Source organism: Eubalaena glacialis, chromosome 4, assembly GCF_028564815.1.
Source record: "Eubalaena glacialis isolate mEubGla1 chromosome 4, mEubGla1.1.hap2.+ XY, whole genome shotgun sequence".
In the NCBI taxonomy this organism is placed as follows: Eukaryota; Metazoa; Chordata; class Mammalia; order Artiodactyla; family Balaenidae; genus Eubalaena; species Eubalaena glacialis.
Genome location: NC_083719.1, coordinates 59,210,377 through 59,231,746, shown reverse-complemented (window position 1 = coordinate 59,231,746; position 21,370 = coordinate 59,210,377). Strand labels below are relative to the sequence as shown.

Genomic DNA, 21,370 nt, shown 5'->3' with positions numbered 1-21,370 from the left:
TTTTTATAGTTCTTTTTGTTTTGTTTATATTCCATTAGGGATGTGCGGTAAAAATACTATCTTTTCCAGTACTTGAAAGAATTTTATTCTCTGTCGTGTTGGCTTCTTATGCAAGGAAGTTGTTGGAAGGCAGAGATATGGAATAATATCCTCCAAACTGAAAAGGAACTTTGAGACTGGAAAACAAAGCAGGCAATTCCATAAAGTGCAGTTGTGAAGTTTATTGTGGGTAACTTACATACTGGCAGGACTGGGCGGACAACAATCCAGAGGCATTCACAGCTGTGCTCCTCACCACTGAAAGGAGTACAGGGAGATTTAAAGCGGCCAAAGCTAACAACAGAATCTGACTACCAAATGAGAAGCATGTCCACACTGACTGGAACTGGAGATTTTTGCTCCCCCTGGGGGGTCTCATGACCATTAAGCATCTGTGTCAACAGAAGACATTCTTCCAGTTTTCACATCAGATGAAAACAAGGGTAAAAGTTGACAGGGAATTTATCTGGCTTGGGCACGTTCCTTGTGAGTAGGCTAAAGCTTAATCATGCAGAAAGGGGAGGGGTAGGACTTCAGACCTAAGATAGAGCTGACAAAATGGAGTCAGCGTGGTTCAGCCACACAGAAGTCAGCTGATTCTAGAGGGAGGAAAGCACTAGAATCAATAATATGATTAAAGGTGGAAAGCCACGGGCAAGCTCTAAATAGCAGTGTATTTCCTTATGGGGCCTACTGTTTGATGAACTAAATAAGTGGGGATTGTGAGGCCAGCCACTTACTGAAATTGCTCTGCTTGTTCCAGTTAAGAACATGTGGTAATCTTAAAATATGTCCACAAATTCTTTAACAGTCCTCCCTTTGAAAGGTGGATCCTGATTCCTCTCCTCAGGAGGGTGGGCTGGAGTTTCAGTGAGTTGCTTCTAACAAACACGGTGTGGCAGGAGTGACACAGTACATGACTTCTAAGACTAGGTTGAAAACTATTGTGGCTTCTTCCTTGTTCTCTCACTCACTTGTTCAACAACGCTGGGAGAAGCCAGATGTCATTTCATGCAGCCACTCAAGCAGCTCCGTGGAGAGGTTCACATGGCAGTGGACAAAGGCCTCCTGCCCACAGCCATGTGAGTGAGCCATCTTAGAAACAGATCCTCCAGTCCCAGGCAAACTTCTATTTATTTATTTATTTTTATTTTTTAATTTTTAAATTTTTTAAAATAAATTTATTTATTTTATTTATTTATTTTTGGCGGCGTTGGGTCTTCATTGCTGCACGTGGGCTTTCTCTAGTTGCGGCGAGTGTGGGCTACTCTTCATTGCAGTGTGTGGGCTTCTCATTGAGGTGGCTTCTCTTGTTGCGGAGCATGGGCTCTAGGCGCGTGGCTTCAGTAGTTGTGGCACGTGGGCTCAGTAGTTGTGGCTTGCGGGCTCTAGAGTGCAGGCTCAGTAGTTGTGGTTCACGGGCTTAGTTGCTCCGCGGCATGTGGAATCTTCCCGGACCAGGGCTCGAACCGTGTCCCCTGCCTTGGCAGGCGGATTCTTAACTACTGCGCCACCAGGGAAGTCCCCAGGCAAGCTTTTAGGTGATTGTATCTCCAGCCAACCTCTTGACTGTAACCTCATGAGAGACCCTGAGGCAGAACCATCCACCTGTGGCCGCTCCCAAATTCCTGACCCACAGAAACTATGAGACTATAAATATTTATTATTGTTTTAAGCTACTAAGTTTTGGGGTAACTTGTTAGGTAGCAACAGATAACTAATACAGAACCTAAATGCAGATTTAAAATAGGGGTAAAAAACTCAGTGGAAATAACTGATTTACTGCCATTTGGTAAGAAGAGAGTTTTTTAAAGAGGATATATTAGTTAGGCTTCAGAATTCTTGATACTAAGCTATAGAGAGAATTGGTAAATGTGAATAGTTGGTGAAGCAGAGTATCCGGAGTCTAAAACAGAGACTGCCAAAGTAATGTATTCACTCCCTTGGGATCACCAACCCAGACTTCCAGAAAAGTGAAGCTCTAGCCCTTGCCTTTTCCCTTCCTCCCATCTTCTTTCTCATGCTTGTTGATCCTGAGTTACTTTCATACTGCATGGCTTATTATTTGACATAAAACCTCCAGAGATAAGCAACACAGCTCTTTTGGCAATCCACTTATGAAACTACTTTTCCTGAAAGAAAGTGGTACACTCTCTATTTGTATTACTAAACAAAATGTGACGCTCCAGGAATATGAATTATAAATTTAATTATATCTACTATTACTTTCAATCCCCCTATCTAGCATTAAACTCCCACATTAAAGCCATTTGAAAAGCAGAATTAAGTTACTGAGTCTTAATAATTTTTAAAAGATTTGGCTCACATTCTCCCTGTGTGTGGTGGGACATTTTTCTCTCCTAGAATGCTTTCTTATAAAAGGAAAAATGTATATATCTTTAATCTTTACATGCATAAAATTTACAGAAATTCAGATCCTTTCTTTCATTCCAGACATTAACATGGAAATCTAGGCTTCATTTAGTATGATGTTATTTAAAGCCTGTTACCCACATCCTCCTTGGTCAACATTCATTCTTTTATTAAACAACATTTATTAAATATATACTCTATGCCAGATACTGAAATAGACACTGGGAATATGAAGATGATTAAGACATATATCTGTTGCAAAAACTTGGAAGCAACTTAAGCATGCATCAGTAGGGTACTGGTTAAGTAAATTATAGTACATTCATATAGTACATTCAAAAGTAAACTATTACTCAGCTGCTAAAAAGAATGATGAAGTTCAATCCATACTGATTTGGAACAATCTTCAAAGTCTGTTGCAGGGTGGGGTGGGCAGGAAAGAAGCTAAGATATAGAGGAATGTATATAGTATATGACCACTTGTGTAAGAAAAAATGTATGTACACAGTTATGATACGTACATATATACCTGTTGGACTAGACTAACTCTGGAAAAATTCAGAAGAAACTGTAACCAGAGCTGACTTAGAAAAAATAATTAGATGAATAGAGGACAAGGGTTGAGGAGGGAAACTTATTTTTCATTGTCTACTTCTCTGAGCCTTCTGTATTTTGAACCATATTTATTAATTTCCTATTCAAAAATAATAAATTAATTTTAAAAGAAAACAGAGTCCTACCCTCAAAAAACTTGGAGTACAGGAGAGAGAAATATATAAGAAATAAGTATAATATAGAGCATATTGGACATAAAATATGTACATAAAAGAAGGAAGAGGTCACTTTTCTCTAGGGGATCAGTGGGTGAGGAGGTCAGGGAGAGCTTCGTAGAGGAGGTTACTTGAGGAGCAGTAACAGATTGAGGGTTTTCCCGTTTCTCTCTGATACCGAGGGGGAGCAGCGGCAACACAGATCTATACGGAAGATACAGCTATTTCCTGGAACCTGTTAAAATTACATTTACTGCTACAGAATGTAATCCTAATTCCTGGTATATCTGCTAGCTCCATTTCATCGGCAACTGAACCACAAACATTTCTGCCTCTCCCTCCGTTCCTCCTTTCCTCCCTCTTCCTTACTTCCTCTCTCCTTTTTTTTTTTTTTTTGTAAGAGAAGGCATATGTATATCAATAAATTATGATTCAGTAGCAGTTACATTAGTTTTTGGTTTTGGGCAGTAATGTTACAGGAAACCCAAACTCTGTATTGTTGAAAGAAATATTTGATGTTGCTTAGAGTTGTATGCTAGCACACATTTATAATAATATACCTTTTGTCTGGGCTTCCTCACACAATCTTCCTCTAGGTGGCACAGTTACTTCTTGTGAATGGAGCAGATCCTTTATTTAGAAATGACAGTGGAAAGTGTGCTTTGGATGAAGCCAAAGACTCATGTATGAAGCGTCTCCTTGAGAGATACGTTCCTAAACATCAAAAACATCTTACATCAGGTAAAATTAAACTGCCCTGTTATATATGTTCATCATGTCAGTAGAGAGTTATAGAAATCAACTTGGAATTATAGAAATTAAATTGATTTTCCTCATAAATTTTGAGAAAATCCATTCTGTGGTGTCCTTGCTCCATTCCTTTAGTTGAGCACACTGACTTGTTTGCAAATGCACCAAATGGAAGAACTCTAAAAGAACAAAGAAAGATAGTATTAAATGTACTTTCCCCCAGGATATGTATTGGAAACAGTTAAGAAAACTTTTGTAAAGTTCTGGGTCTGTTCCCCATAATCTGTTGTCTGAATAACATGAGGTGATGTAACTTACATTTGGCTGTATCATTTTCAATGAATATGGCCAGGATTGTTTACTTTCATTCCTTAAGAATATTTTCTTATGGCTGTACTTTTGCCTTGTCATTCATCATTGCACTAAGTTGAACTACAAAAGAACTTGACCTGCAGTTTCAAGAAGATTATATAAGAACTGTTTATTTTTTTTTATTGAAGTATAATTGATTTATAGTATTGTATTAGTTTCAGGTGTACAATGTAGTGATTCAGTATTTTTATAGATTTTACTCCATTTAAAGTTATTACGAAATAGTGGTTATATTCCCTGTGCTGTACAATATATCCTTGTTGCTTATTTATTTTATACATAGTAGTTTGTATCTCTTAATTCCAAAACGCTATTTTGCCCCTCCCCCTTCCCTCTCCCCACTGGTAACCATTACTTTATTCTCTATATCTGTAAGTCTGTTTCTGTTTATACGTTGGTTTGTTATATACATTGGTTTGTTTTATTTTTTTAGATTCTATATATGTGATACCAGAGTATTTGTCTTTCTCTGACTTATCTCACCAAGAATAATACCCTCTAGGTATCCATGTTGTTGCAAATGGCAGCATTTCATTCTTTTTTATGGTTGAGTAATATTCCATTGTATATATATAATACTGTATCTTCTTTATCCATTCATCTGCTATGGACAGTTAGGTTGCTTCCATGTCTTGGCTATTGTAAATAGTAGTGCTGCTATGAACATTGGTGTGTGTGTATCTTTTTGAATTAGTGTTTTCATTTTCTTTGGATATATACCCAGCAGTGGAATTGCTGGATCATATGGTAGTTCTACTTTTAGTTTTTTGAGAAACCTCCATACTGTTTTCCATAGTGGCTTTACCAGTTTGCATTCCCACCAACTGTATACAAGGGCTCCTTTTTCTACAAATCCTTAACAATCTTTGTTATCTGTAGACTTTTTGATGATAGCCATTTTGACAGGTGTGAGGTAATATCTCATTGTTGTTTTAATTTGCATTTCTCTGATGATTATCAACGTTGAGCATCTTTTCATGTGCCTGTTAGCCATCTGTGTTATCTTGTTTGGAAAAATATCTTTCAGGTCTTCTGTCCATTTTTTTGATTGGATTTTTTTTTTTATATTGGGTTGTATGAGCTGTTTATATATTTTGGATATTAACCCCTTATTGGTCATATCTTTTACAAATATTTTCTCCCATTCAGTAGGTCATCTTTTTGTTTTGTCAATGGTTTCCTATTCTGTGTAAAAGCTTTTCAGTTTTATGAGGTCCCATTTGTTTATTTTTTGTTTCCCTCGCCTTAGGAAACAAATCCAAAACAATATTAGTATGATTTATGTCAGAGTGTTCTGCCTATGTTCTCTTTTAGGAGTTTTATGGTTTCTGGTCTTACATTTATGTCTTTAATCCATTTGAGTTTACTTTTGTATGTGGTGTGAGAAAATGTTCTAATTTCATTCTTTTACATGTAGCTGTCCAGTTTTACCACTTATTGAAGGCACCATTTGTTGAAGAGACTTTCTTTTCTCCACTGTATGTTTTTGCCTCCTTTGTCATAGACTAATTGAAGATAGGTGTGTTGGTTTATTTCTGGACTCTCTGTTCTGTTCCATTGATCTATGTGTCTGTTTTTGTGCCATTACTGTGCTATTTTGACTACTGTAGTATTGTATAGTCTGAAGTAGGGAGCACGATACCTCCAGCTCTGTTCAACTTTCTCTAAATTGCTTTGGCAGTTCAGGGTCTTTTGTGGTTCCATATAAATTTTAGGATTATTTGTTCTAGTTCTGTGAAAAATGTTGTGGGTATTTTGATAGGGATTGCATTAAATCTGTAGATTGCTTTGGGTAGTATGGAAATTTTAGCAGTATTCTTCCAGTCCAAGAACACAGTATATCTTCCCATTGCTTTGTATCATCTTCAGTTTCCTTCATCAGTGTTTTATAGTTTTCAGAGTATAGGTCTTTCACCTCTTTGGTTAAGTTTATTCCTAGGTATTTTATTCTTTTTGATGAGATTGTAAATGTAAATGGGATTTTTTTCTTGCTTTCTCTTTCTGATAGTTCACTATTAGTATATAGAAAAGCAACAGATTTCTGTATATTACTCATGTATCCTGCAACTTTATTAAGCAGACATATTAGGAAATGATGATAATACAATTAATTATGAAAGAATTTTTTGCCTTATAAAAGCTTGCACACAGTTGCATATCTGAGTATAACTGTGGGGAGTATAAAAATACTGAGTTCAGTGCCCATCTTTAGCATAATTTTGTTGGGTCTGTTTTGCTTTTCCTAGAGAAATGTTTTCAACTCTCTCAAGATAGTGTTTGGTTTCTAATAAATATGGAAATTATAAATTATGGAATGTTATATGTGCCAATTTTAATAGAAAGTGTTTGCATAATTTCACTTTTTCTGCTTGGTTTTCTCACGGCAAAGGAGTTGTGGTTTTAGAAGTCTAGAGTCTGACTACTGGAGGCTCTTTTCTTTGATTTTTCTCTTTTTGCTTACAGCACAGACAAATAACACTGACCCTTCAGACTCAGAGGATGCACACCACCACAAGGTATATCTCTGTTCAGCAATAAACATTTTTATAGAGCACACCTGCTGGTTATTTTATAGATCATCAGAGGGGAAAGAAAGACTACTGAAGCATTCACCAGGAACAGTGACTTCACCTTTGCTTTTAAGACACTTTGGAATAATTACATAAGAATCAGAAGGTTCTGGCCTGTTAGTTTGGGAAGCAATTGAGTAAATAAAGCATATGTGGGCACATTAATGTATTGGTAGCCATTTCCATTTCCTTTCTCCTCTTTATGGAGCCGTGAGGGTTATCAACAATGTCGAATTTCCTCTGGCCTGAGCACAGTATAAGAGTCAAAGGTGTCGATCCATCCCTTCAGACTTCACATGGTGGGCAGTTACTTTTCATCTGGTGCTTGTGTTGTGAAGTGTGAGAGGAAGCACTGTCCCTGCTTTAATCTTGGCAGCCCACAGTAATCTTTCCATACAGGCCAACTTGGTTGTATATCTATCTTTTTGTTTTTAAATCCCTTCTTCCACTGCCCTACCTGTGGTCTCTCACAGATACCAGAGGAAGAAACTCTCTTAATTCTAGGTCTGTCTATGTAACAAATGGGAGAGGAGAGTGCTTCTACAGTATTCGTGTAAAGATTCCTTGTAAAGGAATTATCTGATTGTTTTAAAAGCCTGTAAAAATTAGGTAGGTTAAAATTTTTCATTATGTTTAGTAAGATTGATAGTGCTAAAATACTGGCAAAAAGAAATTAAAATGTACAGGAGAAAATAAAGATTAGTACACATACTGAGTCTATTACTTTTGCCTTTCTTCTGTTAGTCTACTTTTCTGAAATACAAATCAGGTTGTATATATCCCAGCAGGCCCTGTGGTTAGATCAAATTATAACATTGAATGGAATATTAGTTTGCTTTATCTCCAATCCAGAATGAATTAAGTGTAGAACTATAGTTGAAAATTAAAGCTAACTATGTATTTTGTTTCTATAGAGACCAAAATTCAGTTCTAAAAATCACAGTGGGTTTGTTTGTGATGAAAATTCCAAGAGACAGAAGCCAGAACATGTAAAAGTCAATAAAGGAAGCAAAGAGGGTTTATTTATAAATAAAGAAGATGTATATGAACATTACCAAAAAGATTCCCAAAACACGAAATTTGGTAAATCCAAGCATAAACGATCAACTCTTAACCAAATATACTCGACAGGACTCAGAAAGGACAGTCTCCATGGTGTTGAGGATCCCAGCACAAATGTGTCTAAAGATAAAGGAAGAAGAAATACAGGACATAAAAGGACTCAAGTGGATGATGCAATCCAAGAAAGCAATCCAAGAAAGACAATAGCTGTCTCTTCTTCCAGAAAAATAAACAGATTGGTTACTTGTCAGCAACATACTCTCCAAACCCTTGATGACCTTCCAGAAAAGTCATGTAAATCTTTTAGCCCACCTCTGTCAGGCCTGAAAAATGGTTTAGGTAATGATGTTGAGACTTGTTCATTTCCCAAAGAGACACATACCCAAAGCCTGGATTTATCAGATAGTCAAGAAATAAAATTTTTGGAATTAGAATCCACTGACCAAGCTGAAGCCGTTTCTTTCTCAGGACTTTCTTTACATAAAAAAACCGAGTTACCACTTGTTACTACAGATCAGCAGCCTCATACTCACCAAGAACAGCAGCACATTAGCCCTTATAAATCTCATGAAAACAGTAACTCAGGTCAAAAAGATGAGAGCCCTAACAAGTGGGAAAAATTTTCCCCATCCTTTATAAAGGAAAATTTTAATAATGATGATGATGGTGATTCCTGTGCTCCTGAGGAGACTGTAACATTTAAAAAGGTGATAAGTTCTTCAGGTTGCAAAAACCACGATAATTATAAAGAGAATAAAACAAATAGAGAAGAAATGGATTTTCAACAGTTTTTACCTTCTCAAGACCATTTTTCACAGGAAAATGAGTTAATAAAAGCAGGCAGCCTAACCATATTTCCACAACAGGAAGCTGTTAATTTTTCTAATTCAGATAATATAATAGTTTCTGAACATGTTTCAAATTATGAACAGTGTACATGTGGAACTTCTCTTGATCATTCACATGGCAGTCCTGAGCGTCCTTCCCTGGCTTGGACAAGGACACTCTCACCACATGCAGTTTCACAGTTGACTAGTCACGTGGAGCTATTCGAGAGGCCTCAGGATTGTAGCCCCAGAATACCAACTCCTTTAATGAATCAAACGGATACACATACTGTGGAAAAGGTGAATAAGGAAGGAGACACTAAAAGGAATTACACTGACAAAGGCCAAAAACAAAGTTCTTCAAATAGGCCTTTATCCAGAGTTGTTCATTCTCAAGTAATAGAAACAACTAAAGTTGAAAAAAGGAGACAAGAGATCAAAACTATACATAGTATAGGCTTTCAGTCCACTGACAATATAAATAAAGAATTGACCGTCTCACAACTTAGTCAAAGAGAAGAGAAGGAAATTTCTCACAAACCAGGTATTAGTAGTATTGCTCAATTTGTACACATTTCCTATAGATTTACTTATTTCACAGAAATTTCTAACTGAATTTCACTCAACCTATGCCCAAACTGATAAGAATGAGGACATGTGGACCATAATTTGGAGATACTGTTAATTAGTTAAGTAATGGTATTTACTTTGAAAGAAGGTGCTAAATTGATATTGACAGGAGATAATAAACAGTATTTCTATGAGTTTTTATGTTTATATGAGTTTTTTTAATATAGCACCTACTTAGTATCAAGAAACCGAACAACATTTTCATAGCAGGAAATTGTTAGCTCCATTGATTTCAGTGATTCACAGTTGAAATTGCATCCAGAAAACTAATTTATGTTTGTTGTATGAAAACATTTTTAAAGGCTTCCACTCCTTTAAAATAAGCAGTCCAGCTAGGAACAGAAACTTGGAACAATTAACATGACTAGACTCTTTTTTAGTCATGTAACCGGTAAAGAGAACTAACTACAACACTGATATTGCAAAATGTTTGTTTTTCAGGTGAGGAATTAACTAATAATGTCAATGGAGATGAAAACACTATAAGAAATTGTGAGGAGAAGAAAGAAAAAACAGATTCAGAAATTCACGTGCCTACTAACATCCAGGAACACAAAAAAGTTCAGAATTTCAGAAAAAGGCAAAATTTCTTGAAAGCTACCTGCAGCCAAGGTTTGTATTCCTATTTTTATATAGGGAAAGGTTTGGATGATCAAGCCTAGCAATCCACTCTCCTTCAAAGAATTATACACTTTCATATTTACTGTTTTTTTTTAGTCATTCACTAATTTATAAGGTTATTTCAGCTATATTTGTCAGATGGTTTTACTGTAATCCACCACTTGAGAATCTCTTAGTCTTCCAATATATTGTCATATTTTTGCCTATGACTTCTAATTTGTTATGTTAGAGGAGATAAGATAAACAGTAGAGACAGCAAGAATGTTGAGTGGGGACAGCACATCTGAATTGTGTCAGATCCCTTAGATACTTCCACTGAGCCCTTTTAACACATGGGAAATTAAAGAAGCATAGCCACTAGTTTCTTTGTGTCAGATGCATGAACTGTGTGTGTTTGGCAGCATGGATAGCTGACAATTCTTTGATAGTTCTTGGAGCTAGTTCTGTGTGAACAATAGGCTGGACTACTTCAGGTTAAATGTTAAGCACCAAAAAGTTGATTTAGTAAGAAAAAGTTGATACAGTAAGAGGTAGGAATATTAGGCATACTCTTTGAACCTTCCCCCATTGTCCGCCTGTCATGTAAACTAAAGCCCTTCTTATACATACCTCCTGTAGTGGGTTGAATAGTGGCCCCCCAAAACATATGTCCATGTCCTAATCCCTGGAATCTGTGATACTATCTCATTTAAAGAGTGAACATTACCTTGTTTAGAAAAAGAATCTTTGCAGATGTAGTTAAGGATCTTGAGATGAGGAGGTTGTCCTGGATTTTCCAAATGGGACCCAAATCTTACAACAAGTATCCTTATAAAAGAAAAATGGAGAGAGCTTTGAGACACACAGGAAAGGAGAAGATAATGTGAAGAGCCAGGCAAAGGAACAATGTGACCAAAAGCCAAGGAAGCTAAGGAATGCTGATATCCATCACAAGTTGGAGGAAGCAAGGAAGGATTCTTCCTTAGAGCTTCCAGAGAGAGTGCAGCCCTGCTGACACCTTGGTTTTGGACTTCTGGTCTCCAGAACTGTGAGATAATATATTTGTGTTGTGTTAAGCACAACACAACCACCCAGTTTGTGGTCATTTGTTACAGCTACCACAGGAAACTAATACATTTCTCTAGCAGCACTGAATCATATTTTAATGTAATTTTTTACATGTCTGTCATTCCACTATACTGTAGGCCACTTGAAGAAGAGATAGTGTCTTCTATTTTCTTTATATGATGTTACAAAAAATCTTTTAGTACATCATTTTAGCATAGTTTGGGAAAAAAACTATTCACTGTTTTTAGTTCCAACTCAAGTCTAACTTGTGATGCAAGGAAAAGATTTTAAAATCTTCAGATAATGATATTGTACTTCATTTTCTATGAAAGAAAATGAAATACCCAATAGGCCATAGTTTGGTTCTTGGCATCTTTTGTGATCAGAAACACACCCACTGAGATATAAGAATAGTTATAGAAAGAGGATTTTTATAAAATCACAATTTGGTTTAAGAAAATTTTTATCCATTTTTAGAGGACTACTGAGAGTGAAGTGAGTGTGGAAATGAAGCAAGTATTATTTGTTTTAATCAAGCATATGATAGAGTGAACAACTGCTAGAATGAATTTGAAGTAATGTGATCAGATGCTCTATCAATTCTTTACAAATTATATTTTAAAATAGTAACAGCAATGATATTAATTGAGGTATGTTTCTGTGTAGTGCATCCTACTTTGGATGTTTTGAGGAAGTTGCTGTGTATTTTCTAAGATCCTTCATAATAATCAGCACTTGGCAGAAAAGAATACTCAGTTTTGCTTGGCAAATTTACAGAAATGAAAACAGCTGGGATCAATAAGAGGCATGCCAGAGGAGAAAGCCGGCTTCATGTGGCTGCCAGAAGAGGAGACTTGTCTCTGGTGAAAGCTCTAATAGAATCTGGAGCAGATGTGAATCTAAAAGATAACGCAGGTTTCGATTTTAAATTGTAGTTGTCTTTATAATTTGAACTCACTGATATACACATTTCATCTACCATCCCCCATTTGGATCCTGGCTGATATATAGCTGCTCACTTTGAAAATCTTTTTTATAATATATTATTATTTAGTTGAATAGTAAGATTTATCTTGGTTCTCACCAATTGCTAAAATAACCTTCTCCTTTGAAACAGTTTTTAACATACATTTGGGAGCATTCAGAAGGAGTATACAGAATGGGAAGGGAAAGAAGCTTTATTTAGACCTTTTCCTTGGAGGCCTTACTATCATTATCTAACTTTGTAGAGAATGCCGAATTTTCCCATTTCCCTGTCCCTTCTTTTCTTTCCTTGTCTATTAATACTGTTCCTTTTTTCTCCCATGTCTTGTTTTTATCTTAAACCTCCATTTTTAAATTGATCTTCTGACATTTTTCTCAAGCACAAAAGAAACTTGTATAAGGAATTCCAGAGGGAAAAAACTCAGATTGATTGATCAAATGTCATTTCAAAGACAAATGTGACAATGCAAGATATAAATAGGAAGGTCAGATGATCTTACTCTATTTTAATATCTGACTTGAAACCATTTGACATGATTAGTATTTACTCTGGTCCCATTATATCCTATGCTCTGTGAGTCTTTTGGCACTTGTATCAACAAATATTTTTGATGTGATTAATTTGTTTAAAAAAATGAAGCATACTTTTTTATTGAGGTATAGTTGATTTATTGTATTAGTTTCAGGTGTACAACATAGTGATTCAAAGTTGTAATATTGTACAACTATACCTCAAAAAATTTTTTAATTAAAAATAAAACTAAAGAACAAACAAAAAAACTCAAAGTTGATAGATTATATTCCACTTAGTTATTGTAAAATATTGGCTGTATTCCCTGTGCTGTACAATATATCCTTGTAGCTTATTTATTTTATACGTAGTTTGTACCTTTTAATCCCCTACCCCTATCTTGCCCCTCCCCCCTTCCCTCTCCCTACTGGTAACCACTAGTTTATTGTCTATATCCATGAATCTGTTTCTGTTTTGCTGAATTTGCTTGTTCCTTTTATTTTTTAGATTCCACAGGTAAGTGATAACATAGAGTATCTTTCTGTCTGACTTATTTCACTAAGCATAATACCCTTCAGGTCCATCCGTGTTTTTGCACAAGGCAAAATTTCATTCTTTTTATGCCCAAGTAGTATTCATTGCATATATATATATATATATACACACACACACCCCACATCTTTATCCATTCATCTGTTGATGGACACTTAGGTTGCTTATATGTCTTGGCTATTGTAAATAATGTTGCTGTGAACACTGGGGTGCATGTATCTTTTTAAATTAGTGTCTTTGTTTTATTCAGATGTATACCCAGCAGTGGAATTGCTGGATCATATGATAGTTCTGTTTTTAGTTTTTTGAAAAACCTCCATAATGTTTTCTACAGTTGCTGCACCAATTTACATGCCCAACAGTGTACAAGGGCTCCCTTTTTTACATATCCTCACCAACATTTGTTATTGGTGTTTTGTTGTTTTTTTTTAAAATGAACATTAGGTTCTTGTTTATTTTTATTTATCTTTGGCTGTGTTGGGTCTTCGTTTCTGTGCGAGGGCTTTCTCTAGTTGCGGCAAGCGGGGGCCACTCTTCATCGCGGTGTGCGGGCCTCTCACTATCACGGCCTCTCTTGTTGTGGAGCACAGGCTCCAGATGCGCAGGCTCAGTAGTTGTGGCGCACGGGCCTAGTTGCTCCGCGGCATGTGGGATCTTCCCAGACCAGGGCTCAAACCCGTGTCCCCTGCATTGGCAGGCAGATTCTCAACCGCTGCACCACCAGGGAAGCCCTGGTGTTTTTTTTGATGATAATCATTCTGACAGGAGTAGGGCAATATCTCATTGTGGCTTTGATTTACATTTTTTTGATGATTAGCAATGTTGAGTGTCTTTTCATGTGCCTGTTGGCCATCTGTATGTCTTTGGAAAAATGTCTATTCAGGTCTTCTGCCCATTTTTTGACTGGCATGTTTCTTTTTTTGGTTTTGAATTGTATGAGCTGTTTATATATTTTGGATATTAACCCCTTATTGGTCATGTCATTTGCAAATATTTCCTCCCATTCAGTAGATTTTCTTTTCGTTTTGTCAATGGTTTCCTTTGCTGTGCAAAAGTGTTTAAGTTTAACTGGGTCCCATTTGTTTATTTTTGATTTTGTTTCCTTTGCCATAGGAGACAGATCCAAAACAATGTTGCTATGATTTATGTCAGCGTATTCTGTCTATGTTTTCTTCTAGGGGTCTTATGGTTTCCAGTCTTAAATTTAGTTCTTTAGTCCATTTTGAGTTTATGTTTGTATAGATGTGAGAAATGTTCTAGTTTCATTCTTTTACATGTAGCTCTTCAGTTTTCCCAGCACCACTTATTGAAGAAACTGTCTTTTCTCCATTGTTTATTCTTGCCTCCTTTGTCATAGATTAATTGACATAAATGTGTGGATTTATTTCTGGGCTCTCTATCCTGTTCCATTGATCTGTGTGTCTGTTTTTGTGCCAGTATGAGACTGTTTTGATTACTGTAGCTTTGTAGTATAGTATGAAGTCAGGGAGTGTGATTCCTCCAGCTCTGGTCTTCTTTCTCGAGATTGTTTTGGCTATTCGAGGTCTTTTGTGCTACAGTACAAGTTTTAAAATTATTTGTTCTAGTTCTGTGAAAAATGCCATTAGTATTATGATAGGAACTGCATTGAATCTGTAGATTGCCTTGGGTAGTACGGTCATTTTAACAATATTAATTCTTGTAATCCATGAACACGGTATATCTTGTCTCTCCATCTGTGTGTGTCATCTTCAGGTTTTTTTTTTTCATCACTGTCTTATAATTTTCTGAGTACAGCTCTTTTACCTCCTTAGGTAGGTTTATCACCAGGTATTTTAGTCTTTCTGATACAGTTGAAAATGAGAAGGTTCCTTAATTTCGTTTTCTGATAATTTGTTGTTAGTGTATAGAAATACAACAGATTTCTGTATGTTAATCTTATATCCTGCAACTTAACTGAATTTATTGATGTGCTCTAGTAGTTTTTTGGTGGTGTCTTTAGGATTTTTCTATGTATAGTACCATGTCATCTGCAAAGAGTGACAGTTTTACTTCTTCCTTTCCAATTTGGATTCCTTTTATTTCTTTTTCTTGTCTCATTGGTGTGGCTAGGCCTTCTAATACTGTGTTGAATAAAAGTGGCAAGAGTGGGCATCCTTGTCTTATTCCTGATATTAGAGGAAATGCTTCCAGCTTTTCACATCGAACATGATTTTAGCTGTGAGCTTATCATATGTGGTCTTTGTAACGTGGAAGTATGTTCCCTCTATACCTGCTTTGTGGAGAGTTTTTTTCAAAATGGATGTTGAATTTTATCCAAAGCGTTTTCTGCGTCTGTGGAGATGGTCATATGACTTTTATTCTTCAGTTTGTTAATGTGATGTATCACATTGAATGATTTGTGGATATTGAGTCATCCTTGCATCCCTGGGATAAATCCCACTTAATCATGGTGTATGATGTTTTTAATGTATTGTTGGATTCTGTTTGCTAATATTTTGTTGAAGATTTTTGCATCTATGTTCATCAGTGATATTGGCCTGTAATTTTCTTCTTTTGTGTGATATCATTTTTTGGTGTCAAGGAGATGCTGGCCTTGTAGGATGAGTTTGGAAGTGTTTCTTCCTCTGCAATTTTTGGAATAGTTTGAGCAGGGTAGGTGTTAATTCTTCCCTAAATATTTGGTAGAATTCACCTGTGAAGCCATCTGGACTTTGGTTCATTTGGGGTTTTTCATTACTGATTCAATTTCATTACTGGTAATTTATCTGTTCCTATTTTCTATTTCTTCCTGATTCAGTCTTTGGAGACTGTACATTTCTAGGAATTTGTCCATTCCTTGTAGGTTGTCCTTTTTATTGGCATATAGTTGTTTGTAGTAATCTTTTATGATCCTTTGTATTTCTGTGGTGTCCATTGTAACTTCTTTTTCATTTCTGATTTTATTGATTTGGGCCCTCTCTCTTTTTTTGTTGGTGAGTCTGGCCAAAGTGTTGTCAATTTTGTTTATCTTTTCAAAGAACCAGCTCTTAGTTTCATTGATCTTTTCTATTTTTTTAGCCTCTATTTAATTTATTTCTGCTGTGATCTTTATGATTTCTTTCCTTCTGCTAACTTTCAGGTTTTTTGTTCTTTTTCTCTAGTTCCTTTAGGTGTAAGTTTAGATTGTTTATTTGAGATTTTTCTTGTTTCCTGAGGTAATCTTTTTTTTTTTAACATCTTTATTGGAGTATAATTGCTTTACAATGGTGTGTTAGTTTCTGCTGTATAACAAAGTGCATCAGCTATACATAAACATATATCCCCATATCTCCTCCCTCTTGCGTCTCCCTCCCACCCTCCCTATCCCACCCCTCTAGGTGGAAACAAAGCACCGGGCTGATCTCCCTGTGCTATGCGGCTGCTTCCCACTAGTTATCTATTTTACATTTGGTAGTGTATGTATGTCCATGCCACTCTCTCACTTCATCCCAGCTTACCCTTCCCCCTCCCCGTGTCCTCAAGTCCATTCTGTACGTCTGGGTCTTTATTCCTGTCCTGCCCCTAGGTTCTTCAGAACCTTTTTTTTTTTTTTTTTTTTTAGAATCCATATATATGTGTTAGCATATGGTATTTGTTTTACTTCACTCCTAAGGAAATCTTGTATCGCTATAAACTCTCTTAGAACTGCTGTTCCTGCATCCCATAGATTTTGGATCATTGTGTTTTCATTTTCATTTGTCTCTAGGTATTTGTTTTTTCCTTTGATTTCTTCAGTGATCCGTTGGTTGTTTAGTAGTATATTGTTTAGCTTCCACGTGTTTGTGTTTTTTGAAGTTTTGTTCCTGTAGTTGATTTCTAGTCTCATAGTGTTGTGGTCAGAAAAGATGCTCAACATGATTTCAGTTTTCTTATATCTACCAGTTCTTGTTTTGTGTCCTAGCATGTGACCTATCCTGGAGACTGTTCCTTATGCACTTGAAAAGAATGTGTATTCTGCTGCTTTTGGATGGAATGTTTTATATATATCAATTAAGTTCATCTGGTATAATGTGTCATTTAAGACCAGTTTTTCCTTATTGATTTTCTGTCTGGATGATCTGTCCATTGATGAAAGTGGGGTGTTAAAATCCCCTACTGTGTTACTGTCAATTTCTCCCTTTATGTATGTTAATATTTGCTTTATGTATTTAGGTGGCCCTATATTGGGTGCAAATATATTTAAAATCATTATACCTTCTTCTTGGATTGATTCCTTGATCATTATGTAATGTCCTTCTTTGTCTCTTATAACAGTTTTTGTTTTAAAGTCTATTTTATCTGATACAGGTATTGTTACCCCAGTTTGCTTTTTGTTTCCATTTTCATGGAATACCTTTTTCCATCCCCTCACTTTCAGTCTGTGTGTGTCTTTAGATCTCAAGTGAGTCTCTTGTAGGCAGCATATATATGGGTCTTGTTCTTGTATCCATTCAGCCACTCTGTGTCTTTTGATTGGAGCATTTAGTCCATTTACATTTAAAGTAATTGTTGACATGTATGTACTTATTGCCATTGTATTCATGGTTTGGGAGTTGTTTTTGTAATTCTTTTTTATTCCTTTCTTCTTTTGTTCTCTTCTCTTGTGATTTTATGATTATCTTTAACGTTATGTTTGGTTTCTATTCTCTTTTTATGCATATGGCTCTATTATAGATTTTTGATTTGTGGTTACCATGAGTTTTATTTATATATATGTGTGTGTGTATATATATATATATATATATATATATATATATGATTATTTTAACTTGCTGATCTCTTAATTTCAGATGCATTTTAACAACCCTGCATTTTTACTCTCCTCACCTCATAATTAATGTTTTCAACATCATATTTTTCATGTATTTGTTTTGTATATTCCTTAACTGCTTATTGTGGATATAGATGATTTTACTACTTTTGTCTTTTAACCTTCCTAATAGTTTTGTACCCAGTTGACTTACTACCTTTACTGTATATTTGCCTTTACCGATGAACTTTTTCTTTTGTGATATTCATGTTTCCAATTGTGGCCTTTTCCTTTTTGCTTAGAGGAGTCCCTTTAACATTTCACATAAAGCTGGTTTGGTGGTGCTGAACTCTTAGCTCTTGCTTGTCTGTACAACTTTTGATATCATCATCAAATTTGAATAAGAGCCTGGCTGGGTAGAGTATTTTTGGTTGTACATTTTTCCCTTTCATCTCTTTAAATATATGCTGCCAGTACCTTCTGACCTGCATAGTTCTGTTGTAAAGTCAGCTGAAAGCCTTATAGGAGTTCCCTTGTATGTTATTTGTTGCTTTTCCCTTTCTGCTCTTAATATTCTCTCTTCATCTTTAAATTTTTCCATTTAAATCACAGTGTATCTTAATGTGGTCCTCTTTATGTTGATCCTGTTTGGGACTGTCTGTGCTTCCTGGACCTGGATGTCTCTTTCCTTTTCCAGGTTAGGGGAGTTTTCAGATTATTATGTTTTTAAATATGCTTTCCATCCCTTTCTCTCTCTCTTCTTCTTCTGGGACTCCTATAATGAAAATGTTGGTACACTTGATATTGTCCCAGAGAGCTCTTAAACTGTCCTCACTTCTTGATTTCCAATACTCTGTCTTCCAGCTTGCTGATTCGTTCCTATATATGTCATTTAGTGTACTGTTAATTCCTTTTAGTGTATTTTTCATTTCAGTTATTGTATTCTTCATCTGTTTGGTTGTTCTTTTTGTTAAAAACTTCTAACTTTTCTGTTCATCCATTCTTCTCCAAAGTTCTTTTGTTATCCTTACAGTCATTACCTTGAACTCTTTCTCAGGTAGATTTCCTATCTCCACTTAGTTCTTCTTCTGAGGTTTTATCTTGTTCCTTTGTTTTGAACATGTTCCTCTGTTGCCCCATTTTGCCTAACTAGTTATTTCTATATATCTGGTAGGCTTGTTACATATCCCAACCTTGGAGAAGTAGCCTTTTATAGGAAATGTCTTAAGCTTCCAGGAGTTCACTCCCCTCTGATCACTAGAGCTGTACGTTCTAGGGGTGCCCCCTAGGTGGGCTGCATGGGTCCTTCTGTTGTGGCAGGCTGACTACTGTGTGTGGTCTCATAGGCTTAGGCTGGCCCCCAGTACGGTTGGTTGCCAGACCCTGCTTTGTGTGGAGGCTGCTGGCCCCTGGTTGGTGGGGCTAGGTCACAAGGTGGCTGGCTGCTGAACCCCAGGGAACCCCAGGGCTAGTGCTGGCTCACTGATGGGCAGAGTCTGGGTATAGGAGATCCCAGGGCTGGTGCCCATCTGCCCGTGGGTGAAGCTAGTTCTTGGGACCAGTGCCAGCCCACTGGCGAGCAGAGCCAGGTCCTGGGGGCTGGCTTCAAGACCCAGGGGTCCCAGAGCTCGTGTTGGACTGCTGGTGAGTGGGGCCAGTTCCTGATACAGGTGGCTGTGGGGTTCAGTGTGTCCTAAAGTTTGTGTTGGTCTACTGCTAGGCAGAGCTTGGACCCAGCTGATCCTAGGGTTGGTGCTGGCCTGCCTGTGGGTAGGCTGACTCCTGCCACAGCAGGCTGTGGGGCTGTAGTTGTCCTGGGGCTGGTGTCAACCCACTGTGGGTGAGGCTGTTCCCGAGGCTAGAGCAGCCTTGCTGGTGCACAGAACTGGGGCCCAAGGGTTTCTCAGCTGGTGCCTGCCCACTGGTGGGTGGAACTGTGTGCCAGGGTCTCTGGCTACAGGGCCCTGTGCATCCTGGGTCTAGTGTTTGTGCACTGGTGGGCGGGTCTGGATCCTGGGCCCTCTGGTGGACAGGGCTGTGTCCAGGGGCAGCTCTGGGCTCAGGGATCTTAAGGTAGCCTGTTTTCAATATTATTTCTTGTCTAGTACTTAGTACATACATTTGAATCAATAGAGATAATAACTCCATTAGTGCAAATAAACTTAATAATGAATATACTACTTGAATACTGATTTGTAAGCAGCTTGTTTTGTTTTTTCTTTTTTCCTTTTTTAGGTTGGACACCACTTCATGAGGCAGCTAGTACGGGATGTAATGATATAAGTGTAGAGTTGTTAAAAGCTGGTGCTAATGTTAATTGTGAAAATGTAGATGGAATTCTGCCCTTACATGATGCTGTTGCAAACAACCATTTAAAGGTATAGTGCACATCAGATTAGGTTCCTATTTCTTTTTCTTTAAAAAGTGAGTGAAGACAGTGAAGATATTTTAAATTGCAAACTAAAGTGATTCCTTAAAACAAATGATTTTTAAAAACTGCTTAAAAGTACAAATGAATATGATATTACATATAGATTAGAAAACCAGTGTATTTCCTAATGAATCATTTTTCCATTGTCTCTTCATCATGTAATTCATGTAAGTGAGAATAAAATGAAAGGGCTAGAAGTAAACACAGCCTATTAGCATAATACATTCCAATTTTAATTGCATTAAATGCTTTGCTTTTGTGTATAAAAGAGTATATAGTGATGATATATGTGACAGCCAGATGTTTTTTAAACTCGAAATTTCTCAGTGGGTTTGAAGTTTCAAAGAAATGGGTAAAAGCTCAAGTTGCTTGTTTCCTTGGCGGTTCTTGTATTCTTTTCTCCTTTGTTTTTTTTTTGTTTTTTTTAATCAGATAGCTATGGTAAAAATATCACAAGAGAAAATTACCAGGGTAATTATTTCAGTAACACTGAATTTCAAATCTAGACTTTAAAATTCTCCAGATTTTTAAACTCATCTTTTTTGTTTGACAAACCTTAGGAGATTTGTCAGTAGGCAATATAGACTTCAGGAATAATTATTGGCTTTGAAAAATAGTTAAGGAAACTACCAGCAACAACAACAACAATATAAAACCAAGGTTCATATAAAAAATTCCTTGGATCTCTCACTAAAACTACTTTATCTGTCTCTAGGTATTTTTAATAGCCTGGTAGTTTTTATTTAATTTTATGAAAATATATCCCCACTGTTTTCAGTCTAAATATAGTCATGTGAAAGAATAGTATTGAATTTATGATTTGCAGAGATAAGGGAGATAAACTAAAGATTAAGAATAATACCAAATGGGTGGGCTAATGTCAGGGAGGCTTCTTTTGATCAAAGAAGCTCTTTGACCTTTAAGATATTTAAATTAAAAAAGAATTGACAAAGTCTCAAAGTTATGTGGTCATGCAATGGAAGAAAGCAAACAGGAAGAGTCATTGAAGTGATGAACTTACTGGTTATATGTACAGGGAAAAGGTTACTTAAAGTGAAACCCACTTAAATAAGGGCCAAAATTTCATAGTAGGAAAATCAGG

The 21,370-nt window shown here is 36.5% G+C and overlaps 1 protein-coding gene across 1 annotated transcript in view; it reads left to right on the top strand.

Annotated features, from left to right (window-relative positions):
- ANKRD31 (ankyrin repeat domain 31) overlaps nt 1-21,370 on the top strand; it is a 115,688-nt gene that overhangs the window by 51,603 nt on the left and 42,715 nt on the right. Inside the window, exons 12-17 of the mRNA XM_061187916.1 lie at nt 3,779-3,923; nt 6,768-6,820; nt 7,789-9,313; nt 9,835-10,005; nt 11,839-11,976; nt 20,073-20,215. Coding sequence (XP_061043899.1) covers nt 3,779-3,923; nt 6,768-6,820; nt 7,789-9,313; nt 9,835-10,005; nt 11,839-11,976; nt 20,073-20,215 — 2,175 coding nt within the window. The remainder of the gene's footprint in view (nt 1-3,778; nt 3,924-6,767; nt 6,821-7,788; nt 9,314-9,834; nt 10,006-11,838; nt 11,977-20,072; nt 20,216-21,370) is intronic.